General features: G+C 40.5%; 1 protein-coding gene across 2 annotated transcripts in view; it reads right to left on the reverse strand.

The window, feature by feature from the left end:
- The window catches only part of EXOC5 (exocyst complex component 5), a 58,149-nt gene extending 38,735 nt beyond the window's left edge, over positions 1–19,414 (reverse strand). The window contains exons 1-4 of one of the 2 annotated variants that reach the window (XM_007192918.3): positions 19,150–19,414; positions 2,020–2,114; positions 1,244–1,391; positions 73–267 (exon numbers count right to left, since the gene is read on the reverse strand). In XM_007192918.3, coding sequence (XP_007192980.1) covers positions 73–267; positions 1,244–1,391; positions 2,020–2,114; positions 19,150–19,176 — 465 coding nt within the window. In that variant the 5' untranslated portion in view covers positions 19,177–19,414. The remainder of the gene's footprint in view (positions 1–72; positions 268–1,243; positions 1,392–2,019; positions 2,115–19,149) is intronic. The other variant, XM_007192917.3, reaches the window with a different exon arrangement.
- Between the last annotated feature and the right edge of the window lie 13 nt (positions 19,415–19,427).

Raw genomic sequence — 19,427 nt, forward strand, 5'->3', positions numbered from 1 at the left:
ATAACTGTAGTTCATAATTAGGGCATTGTTATTAATGCTATAATTTGCTTTTATCCTTCTGACAGTGCTCACCTTTTCAGAATTTGTAAAAACATCAGATTTCAATTCTCCATCTAGAAACTCATTAAAGTATTTCATCAATTTCTGAGCCTCTACTGCCCGTTGTCTGGGTGTGTTTACCCCCTCCAACTGGTCTCCAAGGTGACAGACCTTGGTTGCTACATAGCTGATGTGCTCATCTAGTTCCTGGAAATGTTGGAAGGCAACCTAGAAAAAATGTGAACAAGCATAAAATACAATCAGAGAACCCAGATTAACTACTAATACTATCATTATTACCAAGGGGAATCTGCATTACAAGTATTTGGAATCTATCACCTCAACTACTTAAAAACACATTCTCTATCTTATGTAAATTACTGACTTTATTATTTTCTAACAGTTATACATGTTTAAGTGAAGGAATCTAAACATATGAAATCTGAGCAGAAATCAGCTTGCTAACCCCTAACACTAAAGAACAAACAGCCCCTGGGAGGCAGCGATGCTAAACATGCTCTTCTAGCTACATTTACAAAGGGCAATCAAGTTCCACATCAGGTCCAGGCTGTGAAAGAGGTTCAGAGGGTCCAGATTAAGTTTAGGGCCTAAGAATGGCTAAGAAGCTTGGCCTACTTACCCCAGAGTCAGTCTAGAGATCTAGTTTTACTCCCAAATGGACTGAGGAAGAGTTCTGCACATGCTTTTCCCAATTACACCAGCATTCTCATTAGGGTATATACCTCATGACTTTTGTGAAACTTCCCAGACCAGGTTTCCTCTAGGAAAAAACTCCATCCAGGCAATAGTTGGTCTGGTATTATTATTTTACTTTATGATTAAATGAGAATGCAAATAAATACCTAAATGTCCAAGCTAATCACGACCCCCTAAAAATACAGGTCTACTGAATTATCATTCTTAAAAGTTTGCACTGTTAAAGAGGAAGCAAGGACCACACTGTAATGGATACCACCCCGTCCTAAGGGAGTACTGTGATCCCAAACCAACACTCAGTAGGCAAGCAAGTGCACCAAGAGTGCCTGATAACAATTCATTAAGATTTTATCCCATGAGATGGGAGCAGTATAAAGAAACCTCAACAATTACTATTGCACTAGATTTTTTAAAAAAACTGAAAACTGAACGGAAATAAAGACATTAAAGCCTGTATAAACTATTCATTATTTAACTAAATGTTTACCTGATTGCTTTTCTGGAGCTCTTGTACCTTCTTGGCAAATTCCTTAGCTTCTTTCTGACACTGTTGCTCTAGTTTCTCTACTTTCCTTTGAATCCTTTCATCCATTATCTGGAGTTCTTGAATATGATTTACAAATTCTTCTAATAATCTAACAAAGGAAAATTAGAATATGTATCAATCCATCTATAACTGATCACTAGGAAGTGACCAGTTCACTTATAATTGTAAATAAAGTATTAGTGAGCATTCCTTGAGGTAAGGATGAACATGTTAATTTTCTCTTCAGCATCCTGTTAGGGATTATCTCCGACATAAATGAAAACCTCATAGGGAATCTCCATTAACCCCCAGAATTGAAACCAATTTTATAGAAATAGTTAAAAAGGTAAATCGTACTATATAAAAATAATACTGTGCATTCCAGGGTATGGTGAATTTTTGTTCCCCCAATTTACACCGATACTTAAAACAACATATTCAACATGTTTTATTTTAGAGGTATAGCCAGCCATTTCTAATTCATTACTAATTGGAGAAAATATTAAATTCTCAAAATGCAATAAAATCCCTTCCTCCATATCACTTAAAGTCCTTCTCTAAAATAAAAGAAACATAAAAGGAAAAAAATAAATCTCAAACTTCTAACGCTTCTTCCTTTTATTGGCCAGTTGTTAACTCCCTTTACATGAATGTTGAAAGGAATTCCAACAGTCACCTCTATTCCAGACACAAATTTGTACTAGATTGGGTCTATGAAAAAGAAATTTTTACTTCACCTTTTAGGATCAAAAGCTTCAGGTCCCCCTCTAGAGCCTCCTCCTGGGGTTCTCCATACAAGACGTTCAATATACTCATCTGCCACAAAAGGCTCCTAGTTTACAAAATAAATGTTCTTTTAAAAAGTTTCACAGGCCATGACTTAATACTACTTACAAAAATGAAACAGTTTATACCATGTGAGAACTTAAAATTAAATTACTAATTAAACACATCTGTATTATTAAAATGTACAGGCTTTTTCAATTTAAAAAAATCTTCAATAAACAAATTACTTAATGAAAATTAGTATATTAAAATATTAAAGAGTATTATGAGCAGGAACATACCAAAGGAAAAATGAGCAAGGGACACAAACAAGTTATAGAAGAAATACAAATGGCCAAGAAACATGAAATATATACAGCTTCACTAGTAATCAAATAAGGTCTAGTTATCACTTTTTTTTTCTTCTTTTTGCCTCACAAACTGACAAAGTTTTTCTTTTTCCTTAATTATAATATGCATACAGGAGAGGATAAGCTGAAATTCACTCTCATTATTGTTAGAAATGTTAAAAGGTACAGTATTTTTGGAGGACAGCAGGTAACATTTTGGTAACATCAAAGTACTACAAATGCTCATACCCTTTAACCCAGTAATTCTACTTACAAAATTCTAAGGGAAAAAGCAGATATGAACACAAAATTTTTGTATTATATATAACACTGAAAAATTATTACACAAATATTCAACAAAATCATTATTGAAAAATTATAGTAAACTTACAGGATAAAACAATTATGTTCCTATTAAAATCATGTTGTAAAACAATTTAATGAAATCAGAAAAAAATGCTCATGTATAATATCTGATATTAAAAAAGCAGGACAGGACTTCCCTGGTGGCACCGTGGTTAAGAATCCGCCTGCCAATGCAGGGGACACAGGTTTGAGCCCTGGTCTGGGAAGATCCCACATGCCGCAGAACAACTAAGCCCGTGCGCCACAACTACTGAGCCTGTGCTCTAGAGCCTGCACGCCTAGAGCCCGTGATCCGCAACAAGAGAAGCCACCACAATGAGAAGCCTGCGCATCACAACGAAGAGTAGTCCCCGCTCGCCACAACTAGAGAAAGCCCACACGCACCAACAAAGACCCAACGCAGCCAAAAATTAAAAATAAATAAATAAATAAATATTTTAAAAATGAAAAAAATGAAAAAGCAGGGTAAAATTTTCTAAACTTTCCCAGAAAAAAAGAATTATAAAAAAAGAATATCAGGGTTTCCCTGGTGGCACAGTGGTTGAGAATCTGCCTGCCAATGCGGGGGACACGGGTTCGAGCCCTGGTCTGGGAAGATCCCACATGCCGCGGAGCGACTAGGCCCGTGAGCCACAACTACTGAGCCTGCGCGTCTGGAGCCTGTGCTCCGCAACAAGAGAGGCCCGCGATACTGAGAGGCCCGCGCACCGCGATGAAGAGTGGCCCCCGCTCGCCGCAACTAGAGAAAGCCCTCGCACAGAAACAAAGACCCAACACAGCCATAAATAAAATAAAATTTAAAAAACAAAAAAACAAAAAAAACAAAAAAACAAAAACTTTAAAAAAAAAAAAGAATATCAGAGTAGAAGGCCCAATCAAGAAAATAAACATTCAAATGTTCACCATCGGCTGAGAATGCATTTTTTAGACTAATACACACTAATTTACATATTTTCCATATTACCCTCTTTCGTACAAATAGATATCATATATTGCCTCCCACTTAGCATGTAACTTAAACTGATAGCATTTACTGGCGATTCCAGTTTGAATTCTTCTTATCCTTACCATCTAAACCTTAGGCACAAGGAGCTATTCGTAGTTTCCCAAAGTTACTATTAAGTTTTATACAGCAGTGAAAACAGAGTGATTTAAATCTCAGCTCTGCTCAACACTGCTAGTCATCAGGGAAATGAAAATCAAAACCACAATGAGCTATCATCTCACACCTGTCAGAATGGCTATCATCAAAAAGAACACAAATAACAAATGTTGGCCAGGATGCGGAGAAAAGGGAACCCTCCTACACTGTTGGTGGGAATGTAAATTGGTGCAGCCACTGTGGAAAACAGTATGGAGGTCTCTCAAAAAACTAAAAATAGAACTACCATATGTGGAGCAATTCCACACCTGGGTATATATCTGAAAAAAAACAAAAACACTAATTTGTAAAGATACATGCACCCCAGACTTCCCTGGTGGCGCAGTGGTTAAGAATCCACCTGCCAATGCAGGGGACACGGGTTCAAGCCCTGGTTCAGGAAGATCCCACATGCTGCGGAGCAACTAAGCCCATGCGCCACAACTACTGAAACCTGCGCACCTAGAGCCTGTACTCTGCAACAAGAGAAGCCACCGCAATGAGACATCCGCACACCGCAACAAACAGTAGCCCCCGCTTGCCACAGCTAGAGAAAACCCGCATATAGCAATGAAGACCCAACGCAGCCATAAATAAATAAATAGATAGATAGACAAACACGTAAATTAAAAAAAAAAAAGATACATGTACCCCAATGTTCACAGCAGCATTATTTATAATTGCCAAGATATGGAAGCAACCTAAGTGTCCATCAACCGATGAATGGATAAAGAAGGTGTAGTATATAAATACAATGGAACACTACTCAGCCATAAAAAAGAATGAAATTTTGCCATTTGCAGCAACATGGATGGACTTGGAGGGCATTATGCTAAGTGAAATAAGTCAGACAGAGAAAGACACATACTGTATGAAATCACTTATATGTGGAATCTAAAAAATACAAGCTAATGACTATTACAAAAAAGAAGCAGACTCAGAGATATAGAGAACAAACTAGTGGTTACCAGTGGGGTGGAAGGGGGGCAATATAAGGGTGGGGGAGTGGGAGGCAGAAACTACTGGGTGTAAGATAGGCTACAAGGATGTATTGTACAATGCAGGAAATATATCCAATATTTTGTAATAACTGTAAAAAAATTAAAAATTCACATTTATCCAGGTGCTGACATGTTCGAAGATTAAATCCTAAGGATGAGTTAGCTATGCTGCAAGGTAAAAATTCTGGCCCTCTAATATACAATTAACTCATTTAGCGAACATATCATTTATATAATCATACCTGTAGTCTACCTCACTTCTCTTGAGACAAAGAGTTGACATGTCTAACAATTCTTAATTTACATATATAAATTGAGAAGCAATGACTCAAAGAAATTTATGTTTAGAGCTACTTAGAACTTTAGAAAGTCTGATAAGCACATGAAATACCCCTAAATTATGATAAGATGGTGATGACAGCTGATTTTTTAAAGTGTCTACTATGTACCAGATATGTGCCTAGCATTTTACAAACTTAATCTCATTTAATATGTACTTAACAAGTCCATGAGGTAGGTTCTATTAATGTTGATTCATTTTATACCTGGGAAATTATGTGATACAAAAAGGCTATTTAATCCAAGATCACATATGCTTATCTGATTTCAAAAGTTCAAGCCTTCACTTCTGGTAAAATAAAGAGTTTTTTTCTTTAAAAGGGGTTAAATTTATTTAGGAAGTAGCAGTTCTTCAAAAGTCCACAGTACTAAGGGTAAACTGGGACAAAGTGAGAGAGTGGCATCGACATATATACACTACCAAATGTAAAATAGATAGCTAGGGGGAAGCAGCCGCATAGCACAGGGAGATTAGCTTGGTGCTTTGTGACCACCTAGAGGGGTGGGATAAGGAGGGTGGGAGGGAGGGAAACGTAAGAGGGAAGAGATATGGGGATATATGTATATGTATAGCTGATTTACTCTGTTATAAAGCAGAAACTAACACACCATTGTAAAGCAATTATACTCCAATAAAGATGTTAAAAAAAAAAGTCCACAGTACTTTCATTAAATTATATAGTAATCGTGCTCCTTTTCCCTGTCATTTTTTACGCATAGATACTTGTGTAAATACAGTACTTAATAATCTTAGTTCTCATGTGTGGTTTTTTGTTGTTGTTGTTTTTTTGGCCACACCATGTGGCACGCGGGATTTTAGTTCCCAACCAGGGATCAAACCCATGTCCCCTGAGGTGAAGCACAGAGTCTTAACCACTGGACCACCAGGGAAGTCCCAGTTCTCATGTGTTATTAATTTCATTTATTAGTTATTGAGAGTAGTTTCAGTTTTCAATTCAACATGTTACACTGTTCATTAATCTCAACAAACCAGTTTTATTAAATTATATGTCAAAAAACTTACAAATCAACAAGTATTATTGACAGTGAAAAAAAAGCAAGCATTTTTTCATATGAAACATTTTCAATTTTCTCAAAATACAGTATTCCCTCATTCAACAAATATTAATTGAGAGCCTACTACATGCTACTCACTATTCTAAATATTCTTAAGGGCAGGAGAAAAATCTCTGCTCCACTGGATTTCAGGGAGGAGAGTAACAGACAAATGAGCAGATACATGAAAACGTAATAAGAACTATGAAGAAAGCTAAACAGGATACAGACGGATGGATAAGAGTGGAATTATTTTTAGTAGAAGTGATCAGGCAATGCCTCTCTAAGAAAGTAAATTTTGGGCTTCCCTGGTGGCACAGTGGTTAAGAATCCGCCTGCCAGTACAAGGGACATGGGTTCGAGCCCTGGTCCGGGAAGACCCCACATGCCGCGGAGCAACTAAGCCCGTGTGCCACAACTACTGAGCCTGTGCTCTAGAGCCCGTGAGCCACAACTACTGAAGCCTGTGTGCCACAACTACTAAAGCGCATGCGCCTAGAGCCCGTGCTCCACAAGAGAAGCCACTGCAATGAGAAGCCCACGCACCATAACAAAGAGTAGCCCCCGCTCGCCGCAACTAGAGAAAGCTCGCATGTAGCACCGAAGACCCAAAGCAGCCACAAATAAATAAATAAATAAATATTTTTTTAAAAAAGTAAATTCTGAACAAAGAACTAAATGCAGCTAAGGAATAAGTCATCTGGGGAAGGAATGCTCCAAGTACAGGGAACAAACTTAGTATGCAAGTAATGACAAGAGGCCAGTGTGACTAGAGCACAGTGAGTGAAGTGGAGAATAGTTGTAGATGAGACCAAGAGAGGTAGTGAGAATTCACAGCTTGTACTAAGGTCTTGAAGGATGTACTATAACATATTCCCCATTATTGACTGAAGAAAAGGCCAGGTTCCCAGGAGGAAGGACTCTGCAATATGCTGGCAAATATATGCAGTAATGAATCTACTATTCCTTCCCCCAAAAGCAGTTACAACAATTTACTTGAGTAACTATATACTAGGGAAAGGGAATATTCAAACTTTTTGAGGTCTGTTGTATACAGGGTCCTAGCTGACATTCTTGATTGACTCAAAGCACCATGGACTCAAGAGACATATGGGAGGAGGACATATGGGAGCCAAGTAATAAACACATTCCTAGCCAAAGTCAAGCTCACCATCGGTCCAATGGGCCATTAGCCCAACTAGTGGCCATTTCCCCAGTTTGCAAACCTTTAATAGGAACAGACACACCTGATGGCCAATGCAACTTCCACACTGAGTCCTTGGTTTATAGAGTAGGAACTATTATGGTGGGGAAGTCCAAGTAAAAGTCTCTGAAATTACCCCTCCCTACTCAATGTAGTAACCAAGTGGAATGGCAAAAATTAGTGCCACTCTTAAAGCTCTAAAGCAAGGATCAGCAAATTTTTTCATAAAGGACTAGACAGTATTTTAGGCTTGAGAGCCAGAGTCTTTGTTAAAACCATTCAACTCTGCCTATGTTATACAAATGTAACCATAGGCAACGCATAAACAAATGGTCTAGCTATGTATCAATAAAACTTTAAAAACAGGCAGGTATCCCATGGGCTGTAAATTTGCCAACCCCCATCTAAAGGATGCAGGGGTAATGTTACGTATCATTTTCTCATTTAATTCATCAGTCTGGGTTTTGCAGAAACCACACAAATCCTGGAGAACGACTACCTCAATAATCAACCAAAAAGTAGCCCCAGTTACATCTGCCGTGCCACATGCGGTGGCAACCTCCGAGCCTCATGCTATATGGTCAATGATTTAGCTGATACATTCTTTTCTATCCCTACTAGCAAAGAGGATCAGACAGTTCATGGTCACATAAAACTGACAACAGTGTACATTTACAGTTTTGCTTCAAGGCTATGTGAACTCTCCTACCCTCTATTATAACATGATCTGTACTGTATGGACATTCTGCAGAACATCTTACTGATTCCTCATATGAACTGACATCATGCTAATTGGGCCAAATGAGCAAGAACTGGCTAGCACACTGGAGAAGCTTGGTAAGACACACGTGCTCCGGAGACTGAGACATATACTCTATAAAGATTCACGGGCACAGTGTATCAATAAAATTTTTAAGGTAGACAGGGGAGGCTGGGACATCGCATCCAAAGTAAAGGACAAACTATGGTACCTTGCACCTCCACCACAAGGAAGGACACATAACACCTGGTAGGCCTTTTCAGCTTCTGGAGCCAACATATTCCACACCCACTCTGGCACATATTTCAGGTAACACAAAAACAGAAAAGGGATCTGTGGAAGAGGGGGCCATACAACCTAGCAGACCCAATAGTATTAAAGAAATCAGCATTTACTAAAGTATTAAAGTAATCAGTGCCAAGAAACAATGTCATGTGAAGTTATAGCAAGCTCCAGTGGGATAATCACAACACAGATCCCTGGATTGTGAAGCAAGATCATGCCATTTGCAGCAGAATTACACATCTTTTGAGGAACAACTCCTAGTACGCTTCTGGACCCTGGCAGAGAAGGTACACCTGACCACAGGACACGAAGTGACCGTGCATCCAGAATTATAACATGAGGTGTGTTCTAACAGACTCCCCAAGTGGACCTAGGAACTATCCATCATAAGACGGAAGAAGTAAATCCAGGATCAAACATGAACAGAACCACAAAGCAAACTGCCTAAGCAGGTAGCCCAAACTCCCATGTCTTCCACTACTATTGCACTAGCATCCTTCCCTCAGTTCACATGTATGGCCTTATGGGAATCTCTTACAACCAGATGACAGAGAAGGAAATAGCATGAGCTTGGTTTATGAAGAGTTGGCTAAGCATGTGGGTGCCAAATGAAAATGGACAGCAGCTGCAATTACAACCTCCCTCAACCGTGGCCTTGAAACTCAGTGGCAAGAAAAAAAAAAATCCTCCCAAAAGGCAAAGCTTTGGGAAATACACCTGGTCATCCTCTTGGATGGACAGAAAACTGACCTGCAGTTAGAATATATATGGACTCACAGACAATGGCAAAGGGCCTGGCTATCAGAGGAAAAAGACTGGAAGAAAGAGAACAGGAAAGTCTGGGGTACAGGCATGTGAATGGATACATGAGACTGGGCATGAAGTATGAAGATCTTAGTACCACGTGTTAATATCCACAAGAAGACATCAACCAAGTAGACAAGATGACTCTGCCAGCTGACACCAACCAGCCTCTGCCCAGCATTAGCATATTGCGCACATGAACAGAGAGAACACAGTACAGAGATATGGCCCCAACAGCACGAGGTCCTACTTAGCAAGGCTGATCCATCTAGTGTCAAAGCCAAAGATCTAGCTTAAGAGTGCCAGAGACCAACTCTGAGCCCCTAAAACAGCCTCATCCTTCAAGTAGGCTAATCAGCCATGTGGTAGCAAGTTGACTACACTGGGCTCTTTCCACGCTGGAAGAGTAATTCATTCTAACAGGAATAGAAACATTCCAAATTGAGTTTGCCTATCCTCAGAGGAAGTGTTTGTTCTCCTGGCACAGGATCTCATATATCAGACCATGGGACCCATTTAACAGCAAAGGGGGTGACCATGGGATCAACTGGTCATATCATAAACCATACCACCCAGAAGCTGCCAGTCTGATAGAGCACTGTAAGAGCCTGTTGAAGGTATAACTGAACTACCAGTTCAGAGACAATACTCTATAAAGATGGAGCACTATCCGCCAAGATGCAGTATACATTCTGAATTTAAAACCTTTACATGATGCTGTGTCCCCAACAGGAAAAACACATGAGCCTGGGAACAAGGAGTAAAATCAGAAGTGGCCCTGCTCATCATGACTCCCAATTTGTTCTTGCTATTCCTGCAATTCTAAGGTCTACAGGGTTAGAGGCCTTAATCTCCAAAGGGGGAATACTTTTGTATGGGAACATAATAAGAGTCCCAATAAACTATAACTGCAAGTGCTGCCTGGGCATCAGGCTGCTTTTATCCAGGGAATAAAAAACAAGAAGAGGAGTGACCATCTTTGGCAGGGCAACTGACATCATCAGAGGGAGGCAGGGTGGCTACTATACAGAGGGGTCAGGGAACAATGTTTGACACACAGATCTCCTTGTAAGGATCTTGTGATACTCCCTTGACCAATTCTGAAAGTACACGGACAAGTGTGCAACCCGGCCTAAGAAGAGTATGGTAACCAGTTAAGCCACCAAAAGCAGCAGACATACTAGCTGAAGGTGAGGGGGAGTTAGAACGGAGAGTAAAAAATGTAAAGTGATATCAGTTGCAACCTGAGACCACATGCAACAGCAGGGGCCATAGTTCATCCCACTAACCACCTTCTAATTTTCCTCCAGGATAAGAACCCCAACTGGAGTCTAGAGGAGCTACCCCCCAAATGTATGTGAAGACACGGAGTCTAGTGGCACAGGGGTGGTCTGCGGTGGACATGTGTCATCCAGATCTCCCTTCAAGAAGGGTCTTGCTCTAGCTGCTAGCAGTGCTGTCAGCACAGAACCTTCACCTGGCAGTATTTTCAGGGATCCTCTCAGCTGCAGAGAGCCACTTCACTCAATGTCATACTTTTCTCAATGTGGTCTATATCCAATGACTAAGTAAGACGGGGATATAAAGGCCTGACCACTTTGGTCAAAAGCAGGACAACTCTGATAGGTAATTTTAGTTCCAGATCTTCCCATAGGGATCATCACCACTGTCACTGGGCCAGCATTGTACTGCTACTTCTCCTAAGGCCCAATCTTGCTTCTTTACCCTGTCCTTTCACATGTATTTATCCCAAGGGTACTTTCTAATAAATATTCTGCACACTAAACTCTGTCTCAAAGTCTGCTTCTCTGAGAAAACCTGCAACCCTGTACTAGTCTAGTCAAGAGATGCTAATGACTCAGATGAAAAGTGGCAGTAGAGGGGGTACTGTGATGTGGCCCGGTTCATGACATTTTTAAAGACTGTACTCATACAAAGTGCTGATGAATTGGATGTGGGGAGAAATTTTAAAAGGCAATCATGATCACTCATAGAGGTCTGCAGCCTGAACAGCTGTATGAACGGTAAGTGGTGCCACTTAGTGAGACTGGGGAAAGAGGTGGAAAAGGGAGAAGGGACGTAAGAGTTCTATTCTGCATATGATATGCTGAAGACGCCAATTAGACACACAAGTGAATATGCAGAGCACAGAGTCAGAAAAATAAGTTTGTATTACAGGGAAGAAACTGGCGCTAGACATAATCTTAGAGTTATTTAAAACCTCAGAACAGGATGAGCTCATCTAGGAAGAAGAAGGGCATGGCAACATGTGGAGATAGAAGGAGGAAAGGGATCCAACAAAAGACAAAGTAAGGGGGACCAGTAAAGGAGGAGGAAAACTTAGGAGACAACAGCATCCTGGAAGCAAAGTTCAGGTTTCATCTTCAGAAGCAATCAAATTATCAACAAGAGTTTAAGATAAATCAGCTACTCATTCCAATGGAATGGAAGTTCCAAAAAAGCAAAAAACAAAACAAAACCTTTGCTGCTTATAAAACCAAATAAATCCCAATAATTTACTTTCTAATACTTAGCATCGCTGCAAAGGCATTTACAATGAGAAAAAGATAGTCAAATTAGCAAATTCTCCAAGACCTCCAAATGACCAAGTCCTCCTAAGAGGATTCTCAAAGATACCTGTAAACAATTACCCCAAAAATCTTTTAGAATTTCGTGAACCTGACAAAGGTATATCTTAATCTCTATTTTTCTGTAGTAGTTAAAAGCAAACGTCCAAAACAAAAACAAAAATCTAAGTATGTACTACAAAGATACTATCATATTAAATTCAACTTTACATAATTGATTACTGTGTTGATCTCTTAAACTGATTTCCTATTCTTTACAAATGCTACCAATTGTAATAAAAACCTGGGGTTTGTGGTCATTTCTATTAAAAATTAAGACCTCAAGCCCTTGGACAGGAACATAAATCCCTAATTTAACATTGTTTCCTTGAGAAAATCCAATCAAATGTTTATATTTTCTTACAGTAGCTTTCCGAAAAATAGATCCAATAAAATATGTTACAGCCACCCACAAACTCAAAGAATCTATAATATTTTCGCTTGCTTGGATTAAAAAATAAGGCTCAGAGGATTTCAGAGAGAAGTATTTGTGTCCTATTAAACCAACTAACAGGTGGGTTCAAGTACTTCCTATATAAGGGGCTTTTCTTAAATTCATTGTGCAGACCACTGCCAAACTAATCTTTAAAACACTATTCCCTTTTAGTCAGAAACTTCCCTATGCAATTCCTAAACTATGAAGTTTACACTCTTAAGTCTGCCCTTGAAGTTCTTATATTGCACTACCTAACCAAATTTCTTTGCACCCCAAAATGAACAGGTACACTACCAGCAGCCTCCTCTAGTCTTATTTTCAAACCCATGCTACTTCTGCTTCCTTACCCGTGACCAGGTAACTCAACCCACAAGGATACTTATGGGGAAAGGGTTCTTTCCCTAGATGATCTCCACTGATTTCTTCACTCTTAACCCCTATGAGGCTTAAAAATTCAAATGCCAACACAAAACAATATATTACTGCCATTTTGTCATTTATTGTTTTATAGTAACATTTGTAAGTTTTTCTCTTCTCCACACTTAAATTGAAAGCAAAGGCAGGATTTGTCATACACTTCTCTAGCTTTCCAGCTGTGGTCAACAGAACAATGTTGAGCACACCATAGATGCACAATAAATCAAACCACTTGTTATCGGGGCCATGGCCAAATCCCCTGCACAGGATCTTGAAAATCAAGACTTGCTTCATAGATCCAAAACCAAAAAGGCAGGACCACCACCTTCCACTCCAGAAATAAAAAATAGGCATTCTATGGTGTTATAAATCCAAGATTCTACCAGAAACCAAATATGAACTTTATGAAATTCTGGCACTGGAACTAAATGAATTTTATCACATTTGGCTCTCCTTTTTAACCACATTTGATTTGATTTTCATGAGACTACGTGTTTCATGGTGGATTTAAATGAATTACATTTACTGAATATTGATTCTTTTGAAAAGCACTACAAACGTTTCGTTTCGTTTCAGACTGGCAAAATGGGATTCATCCTACCCATGGAAAGGTAGAAAGAAAGCACACACAAGACAACTAAGGGACTAAGTGATAAGCGTACTAGGAGCATCTTCTGTTCCAGTGGTCTTCAACCGTGGTTCCTGACAGAGATCTCCTAAAACTCTTGTAATTTCCTGAGTGACAAAGGTGATAGGAGTGGTTTACACACAACTCCTAAATCCCTTGGAATCTCCTGGGTAATAGGAGCATCGTTTGTCCTACTGAAGCAACTCTTGGTGGGCTCCTGTATGGGGACTGGTCACCAGAAAGATAAGCATGATTAGAAGCCTGGAACTTTCAGCCTCACCCCTTATACTCTGGGAAGGGGAGAAGGGCTAGAGATGAGTTAATGATTATCCCTACATGATGAGACCTCCATAAAAATCCCTAAAGTGTGGGGTTCAGAGAGCTTCCAGGTTGCTGAACACATCAAGGTGCTGGAAGGGTGGCAGCACCCAAGAGAATGGAAGTGCTGCACTCCTTCCCCGTATCTTGTTTTATGTACCTCTTCCATCTGGTTGTTCCTGAGTTTTATCTTTTTATAATAAACCAGTAATCTAGTTAGTAAACTGTTTTCCTGAGTTTTGTGAGCCATTCTAGCAAATTACTGAATCTCTAAGACGGGGTCATGAGACCCTCCAATTTATAGCTGTCAGTCAGAAACACAGGTGACAACCTGAACTGCAACTGGTATCTGAAGCGGGGGCATCTTTGTGGGACTGAGCCCTTAACTTGTGGGATCTGATGCTAACTCCAGGTAGACAGTACCAGAATTACAGTGAATTGTAGGACACCCAGTCAGTGTCTATTGGAAAACTGAATTGAATTCTTGTGGAAGAAAATCCCCACACATCTGGTGTCAGAAGTGAAGTAATATTGAGAGTAGTGGTAGAAAGAGTTCTTTTTTTTTTTCTTTGACTCCCCCAACTAGATTTTTAACTCAAACCATCTTTTAACTCCAGTACCTGGAAGGATTTCTGGCCTAGGGTAGGTAAGGTAAGGTAAGCTAATGTTTACTGAATAAATACATTTTCTCATATACATGATACTGTAATTGGTGGCGAGGTTCCAGAAACACTTGTTTAATAGCTAATATGTCTAAAACAAGTAGCATTTCAGCACACTTTAGGTAAAGGAGTGGTCCTTACTTGTACATATCATGTTCATTAAACATATTTAACTAGTTAATTGAACAACAGAATAAGTCTTTTTCAATAAGTCTGTTTAAATAGCTTTTGTTACTTAGTTTGTAAATCTAAGAGACATACATATGTTTTTACACAAACGTGTTCTTAGCTATTCAAATTCTAAGCTGGAAGTCAAACAGCCATTGTCACCACAGTCAAATTACATGACCTCAAACACTACTATCAAGGCATCTACGTTTACAAGAAAGAAAAAAAAAATCAAATTCCTAATCCTGGCATTTAGGACCTCTACAATTAAACCCCAATTACCTTACATGGCACTCCTCTTCTTCATGCATGCTATCTTTCAGCTAAAATGAATTCTTCCCTTGTCTCTGGGGTCTACAGTTACCTCCCTTTATATCTTGACTTTTATCGTCTTGTCTGCTTTATATATATATATATAGTTATATATCTATCTTCTTTCCCCTTATTTAACAGTAAGGGTGAGTTCTATATACAATTCAACATTTTCCAAAGTATGTTCCATAGAATTCACAAAATTAACAGTAGAAAGTAAAACAGTCTCATGGTTAAAAAAGTTTGGGAAATGAACTTCTTAGAATACTTAACATACTAAGGTATACTGTAAATCTCTAATGAAGCAAAGCATGCCCATACCCTTGGGCTCTGAACCATTTGGGTTTTTTGCAGCACATCTCATAGGATTAATATGTATACAGCACACCCTTTGAGACATGCAGCCTCATTAACTTAGTAGGTACTCAACAAATATTTGTTGAATGAATGGGTAACGGACCCTACTTAACAAAGAACTTTCCCATAAAGGTAGCTTGCCCAAGCAGAAGAATAGCCATTGTCTCCAGAAGAATGACAGGAGAGAAAAATAGCAAGTGAGAAGGGAGTACAATGTTCTCAGTAGTGCAGTGAAAAGAGAGGAATACTTATGACAACAAAGAAAAAATCTACTATCCCCGCCACTTTTTATATGCAGAGGACATAATCCAAACCACATAGGAATTCCTGTTTAGAATGTCCAACCTGAGGTGATCATTTAGAAACACTGCAGACAGAACTTTTAAACCATTTCTGTCAACTGAGGAAATATCCTGTAGTTTGATTTTGTTGTATGAAGGTGTTTATGTTAAAAAGGAAGTCTCACAGGACCAATATGAAGATTTTAAAAGAAATAGGATTAACACTTACGAAATTTCATGGATTCAAAACATAATTTTGTATTGAGTTAATAACTTCTCTTTCAATGTGAAAAAATTAAAACACAATTCAGTTTATTGGTGCGTTAAAGCCAGGATGCAAAAACTAAATATCCTTGACTACATCCTGACCTCTGTTTTCCACAGTTCTCCAGCTGTGACTAAGAAAGGGAAGCAAGAGGGCTTCCCTGGTGGCGCAGTGGTTGAGAATCTGCCTGCTAATGCAGGGGACACGGGTTCGAGCCCTGGTCTGGGAAGATCCCACATGCCACGGAGCAGCTGGGCCCGTGAGCCACAATTGCTGAGCCTGCGCGTCTGGAGCCTGTGCCCCGCGACGGGAGGGGCCGCGATAGAGAAAGGCCCGCGCACCGCGATGAAGAGCGGTCCCCGCACCGCGATGAAGAGCGGTCCCCGCACCGCGATGAAGAGTGGCCCCCGCTTGCCGCAACTGGAGAAAGCCCTCGCACGAACTGAAGACCCAACACAGCCAAAAATAAATAAATAAATAAATAAATAAATAAATAAGAAAATCCTTTAAAAAAAAAAAAAAAAAAAAAAAAGAACTACAAGTCCCCCATGGAAGAAATACAAGGGGTATTTGTTAAAAAAAAAAAGAAAGGGAAGCAAGAGAAAAAGCACTCCCTGACTTGTCCTACAACCTAGGTCCTAAGGCAAAAGCAACAGGAAATGGCGGTGACAAACGAAGTTTGGTTTTTGTTTTCTTTTTTCCCTTCTCCCTCTAAAGCAAAGAGACCAACTTTTCACTTAGGGATGAAAACTTATTCAAGAGTAGAATCCACTGTAGGGATGAAAAGATAAATACACTTCTTAATCATGACTACTAACCTTTAATTGTAATTATTAAGGTAATATGCTTTTTAAAAAAATTTATTTATTTATTTATTTATTTTTGGCTGCCTTGGGTCTTCGTTGTTGCGCACGGGCTTTCTCTAGCTGCGGCGAGTGGGGGCTACTCTTTGTTGCAGTGCACGGGCTTCTCACTGCGGTGGCTTCTCTTGTTGCAGAGCACAGGCTCTAGGCACGCAGGCTTCAGTAGTTGCGGCACGCAGGCTCAGTAGTTGTGGCTCGCGGGCTCTAGAGCGCAGGCTCAGTAGTTGTGGTGCATGGGCTTAGTTGCTCCGCTGCATGTGAGATCTTCCCGGACCAGGGCTCGAACCCATGTCTCCTGCATTGGCAGGCAGATTCTCAACCACTGCACTACCAGGGAAGTCCCTAAGGTAATATGCTTTTAATTTTGATGAAACAACAAACTACATATGGTCAGGAAAGAGAAAGTCACATGCGTTAAGATCCATAAGCATGTTCAAGGTCGTTCTACGAACACTGTAGACACAGGACTAGTCTGTCTCTATCATCACTGGTAAGTGAATATTACCTGCTATCATAACTGGAGTCACTGAGTTAACTTAAACCCTAATTTAGTTTAACTACTTTACTAAATGGCAAGACCCTAGAAAGCTAAATATACTACAGATATTTCTCTACCTCCTCTCCTTCCCCCATGGTGGGGGCGGGGGGAAGAAATCAAATATATTTTCAAGGAAGTATACGTGGACTCATGGGATCAAACATTTTAAGAAAAAAAAGACAACTGGGAATGTCAAGCAGGATTCATAAGCCCAAAGGTTAATGCCTTCTGAACTGTATGACAAAATAACAGTTTTCTATTAATAGCTGGCTGGTTCCATATTTCACTATATTACAGACTTCAAGTTCATAAATTGTTTTCTACCTTTATAAAAATGTGAAAATAAAACAAGGAACTACAGAACTATTTAGTATCTTGCTCAGGAACACACAGTAAAAGCTTGTAGCAAAAAGAATGTCTCCCTGCTCCTGTGTCAATCAATAAACAGATGGCACAATTTTGGAGTTAGAGTACTTAATGGAATAATATATCCCTACACTTAAATCTGAGGAAATGTAATTAATATTTCCCAATTCTTTCTTATAATTATATTCCTTCACTCATAAATTACTATTTTATTACAACTTATTATAAAAATGGCATACACTATTCCTCAATAAATGCATTATCTATCCAAAAGCTGACAGAAACCCAAAACATAGTTAGCTAACAAATGAAAAGTTCCCAGTTGTTATAGAAACCGTGGCATTCAAATTTTAAGCCAAAAAAACAAACAAAAAAACCCACAAAACCTGCTGAATCTCACGCAGAAAAAAGGATCCAATTTTCACTTATGGAGAAATTATCTATTGTCAACTGCAGTCTTCTTTCTTAATTATTTCTTACACTTTTTATTATTCAATATGAAACACAAGCACACATCAAAAAGGTTCTTCCTTCCCCTTCCTTCACATCTCAGTTTTCATTTCTGTCACAAAAGAAGATCCCCTACACGTTGTTAGGTGGTCTAATTAGAATTTTCCTATTCTATTATCTCAAGCATCACAGCTTCTCACACTGGATTTCCCTAAACTGAATTTTAAGTTTTAGAGACTGAAAACGGTCCAAGAAACACATTAGAATCTCACTGTCTCACGCGTTAAGGACTCTTTTTTTTTTTTTTTACATCTTTATTGGAGTATAATTGCTTTACAACGGTGTGTTCGTTTCTGCTGTATAACAAAGTGAATCAGCTATATGTATACATATATCCCCATATCCCCTCCCTCTTGCGTCTCCCTCCCACCCTCCCTATCCCACCCCTCTAGGTGGTCACAAAGCACCGAGTTGAGGGGGGGTTATAATACACTTCAATTCCTCAAGACCCGAACACAAATGTTAATTTTCGTTTTGACTTCCTTCAGTCGGAAGGGTTTAGTAGGCCTTTATCGTCGTAAGAAATACTACAGCCTTTTCAAATGGAAGAGTAAATGCTAGGCAAGTGAGCGCCGTTTCTAACACTGGCTAACGGGAGTCATTACTCAACCACGAGAAGCGCCTAGTCGTCCCAATCTCAAGGGGTGGCCCTAGAATATCACGCGGGGTTCCAGGCGACAAGACGGGGCTCGCCAGACCTGGGTCAGGCTCCGCTTTCCGCGCCCCAAGTCAGCCCTTCCCACTCTCATCCCGAGTTCATCTTCCAACGCCCAAACCCCGAGGCTCCCTTCCAGCCGTGCGGACAAAACCAACGCTCCTCCGCTGGGACTCCGGGCTTGCTCCCCTGCCCACCTCCCCACCCCGGTCCCCAAGCCACCCCTCCCCCTTTCACGCTCCGCCCGCGCCGACACGGGAGCCACCACCCCACCCCTTGCCACCTTCCTTCCCCAGGGCTGCTCCCGAAGCCGCGAACGCCCGCTCCTCTGCCCGCCCACCTCGCTGCTTGCACCTCGGGCCTGCCACTCCCTGAAGAGCTGCGGGGACCCACCTCGAAGAGCTCGGCCGTCGTGGCCATCCCGGCCGGCTGAGAGGCTCGCCTCGCACTGGATGCCGTCTCTCCTTCACATGCTGCGCCTCAGCGGCGCCGCGCACAGGTCTCCGCTCGGCTCGCCAACTCCGGCTCCCGGCTGCCGCGGGCCGCCCCGCTGCCCACAGAGCCCAGGCGGGGCGGGAAAGCGGCCATGAAGCAAAGCCGAAGACGCCTGTCAGCTGCCTCCCGGCGCCGCCCGCGCCGCTCCCATTGTCACCGCCTCGTACGCCGGAAGT

The sequence above is a fragment of the Balaenoptera acutorostrata genome, chromosome 3, assembly GCF_949987535.1.
Source record: "Balaenoptera acutorostrata chromosome 3, mBalAcu1.1, whole genome shotgun sequence".
NCBI classification, from domain to species: domain Eukaryota; kingdom Metazoa; phylum Chordata; class Mammalia; order Artiodactyla; family Balaenopteridae; genus Balaenoptera; species Balaenoptera acutorostrata.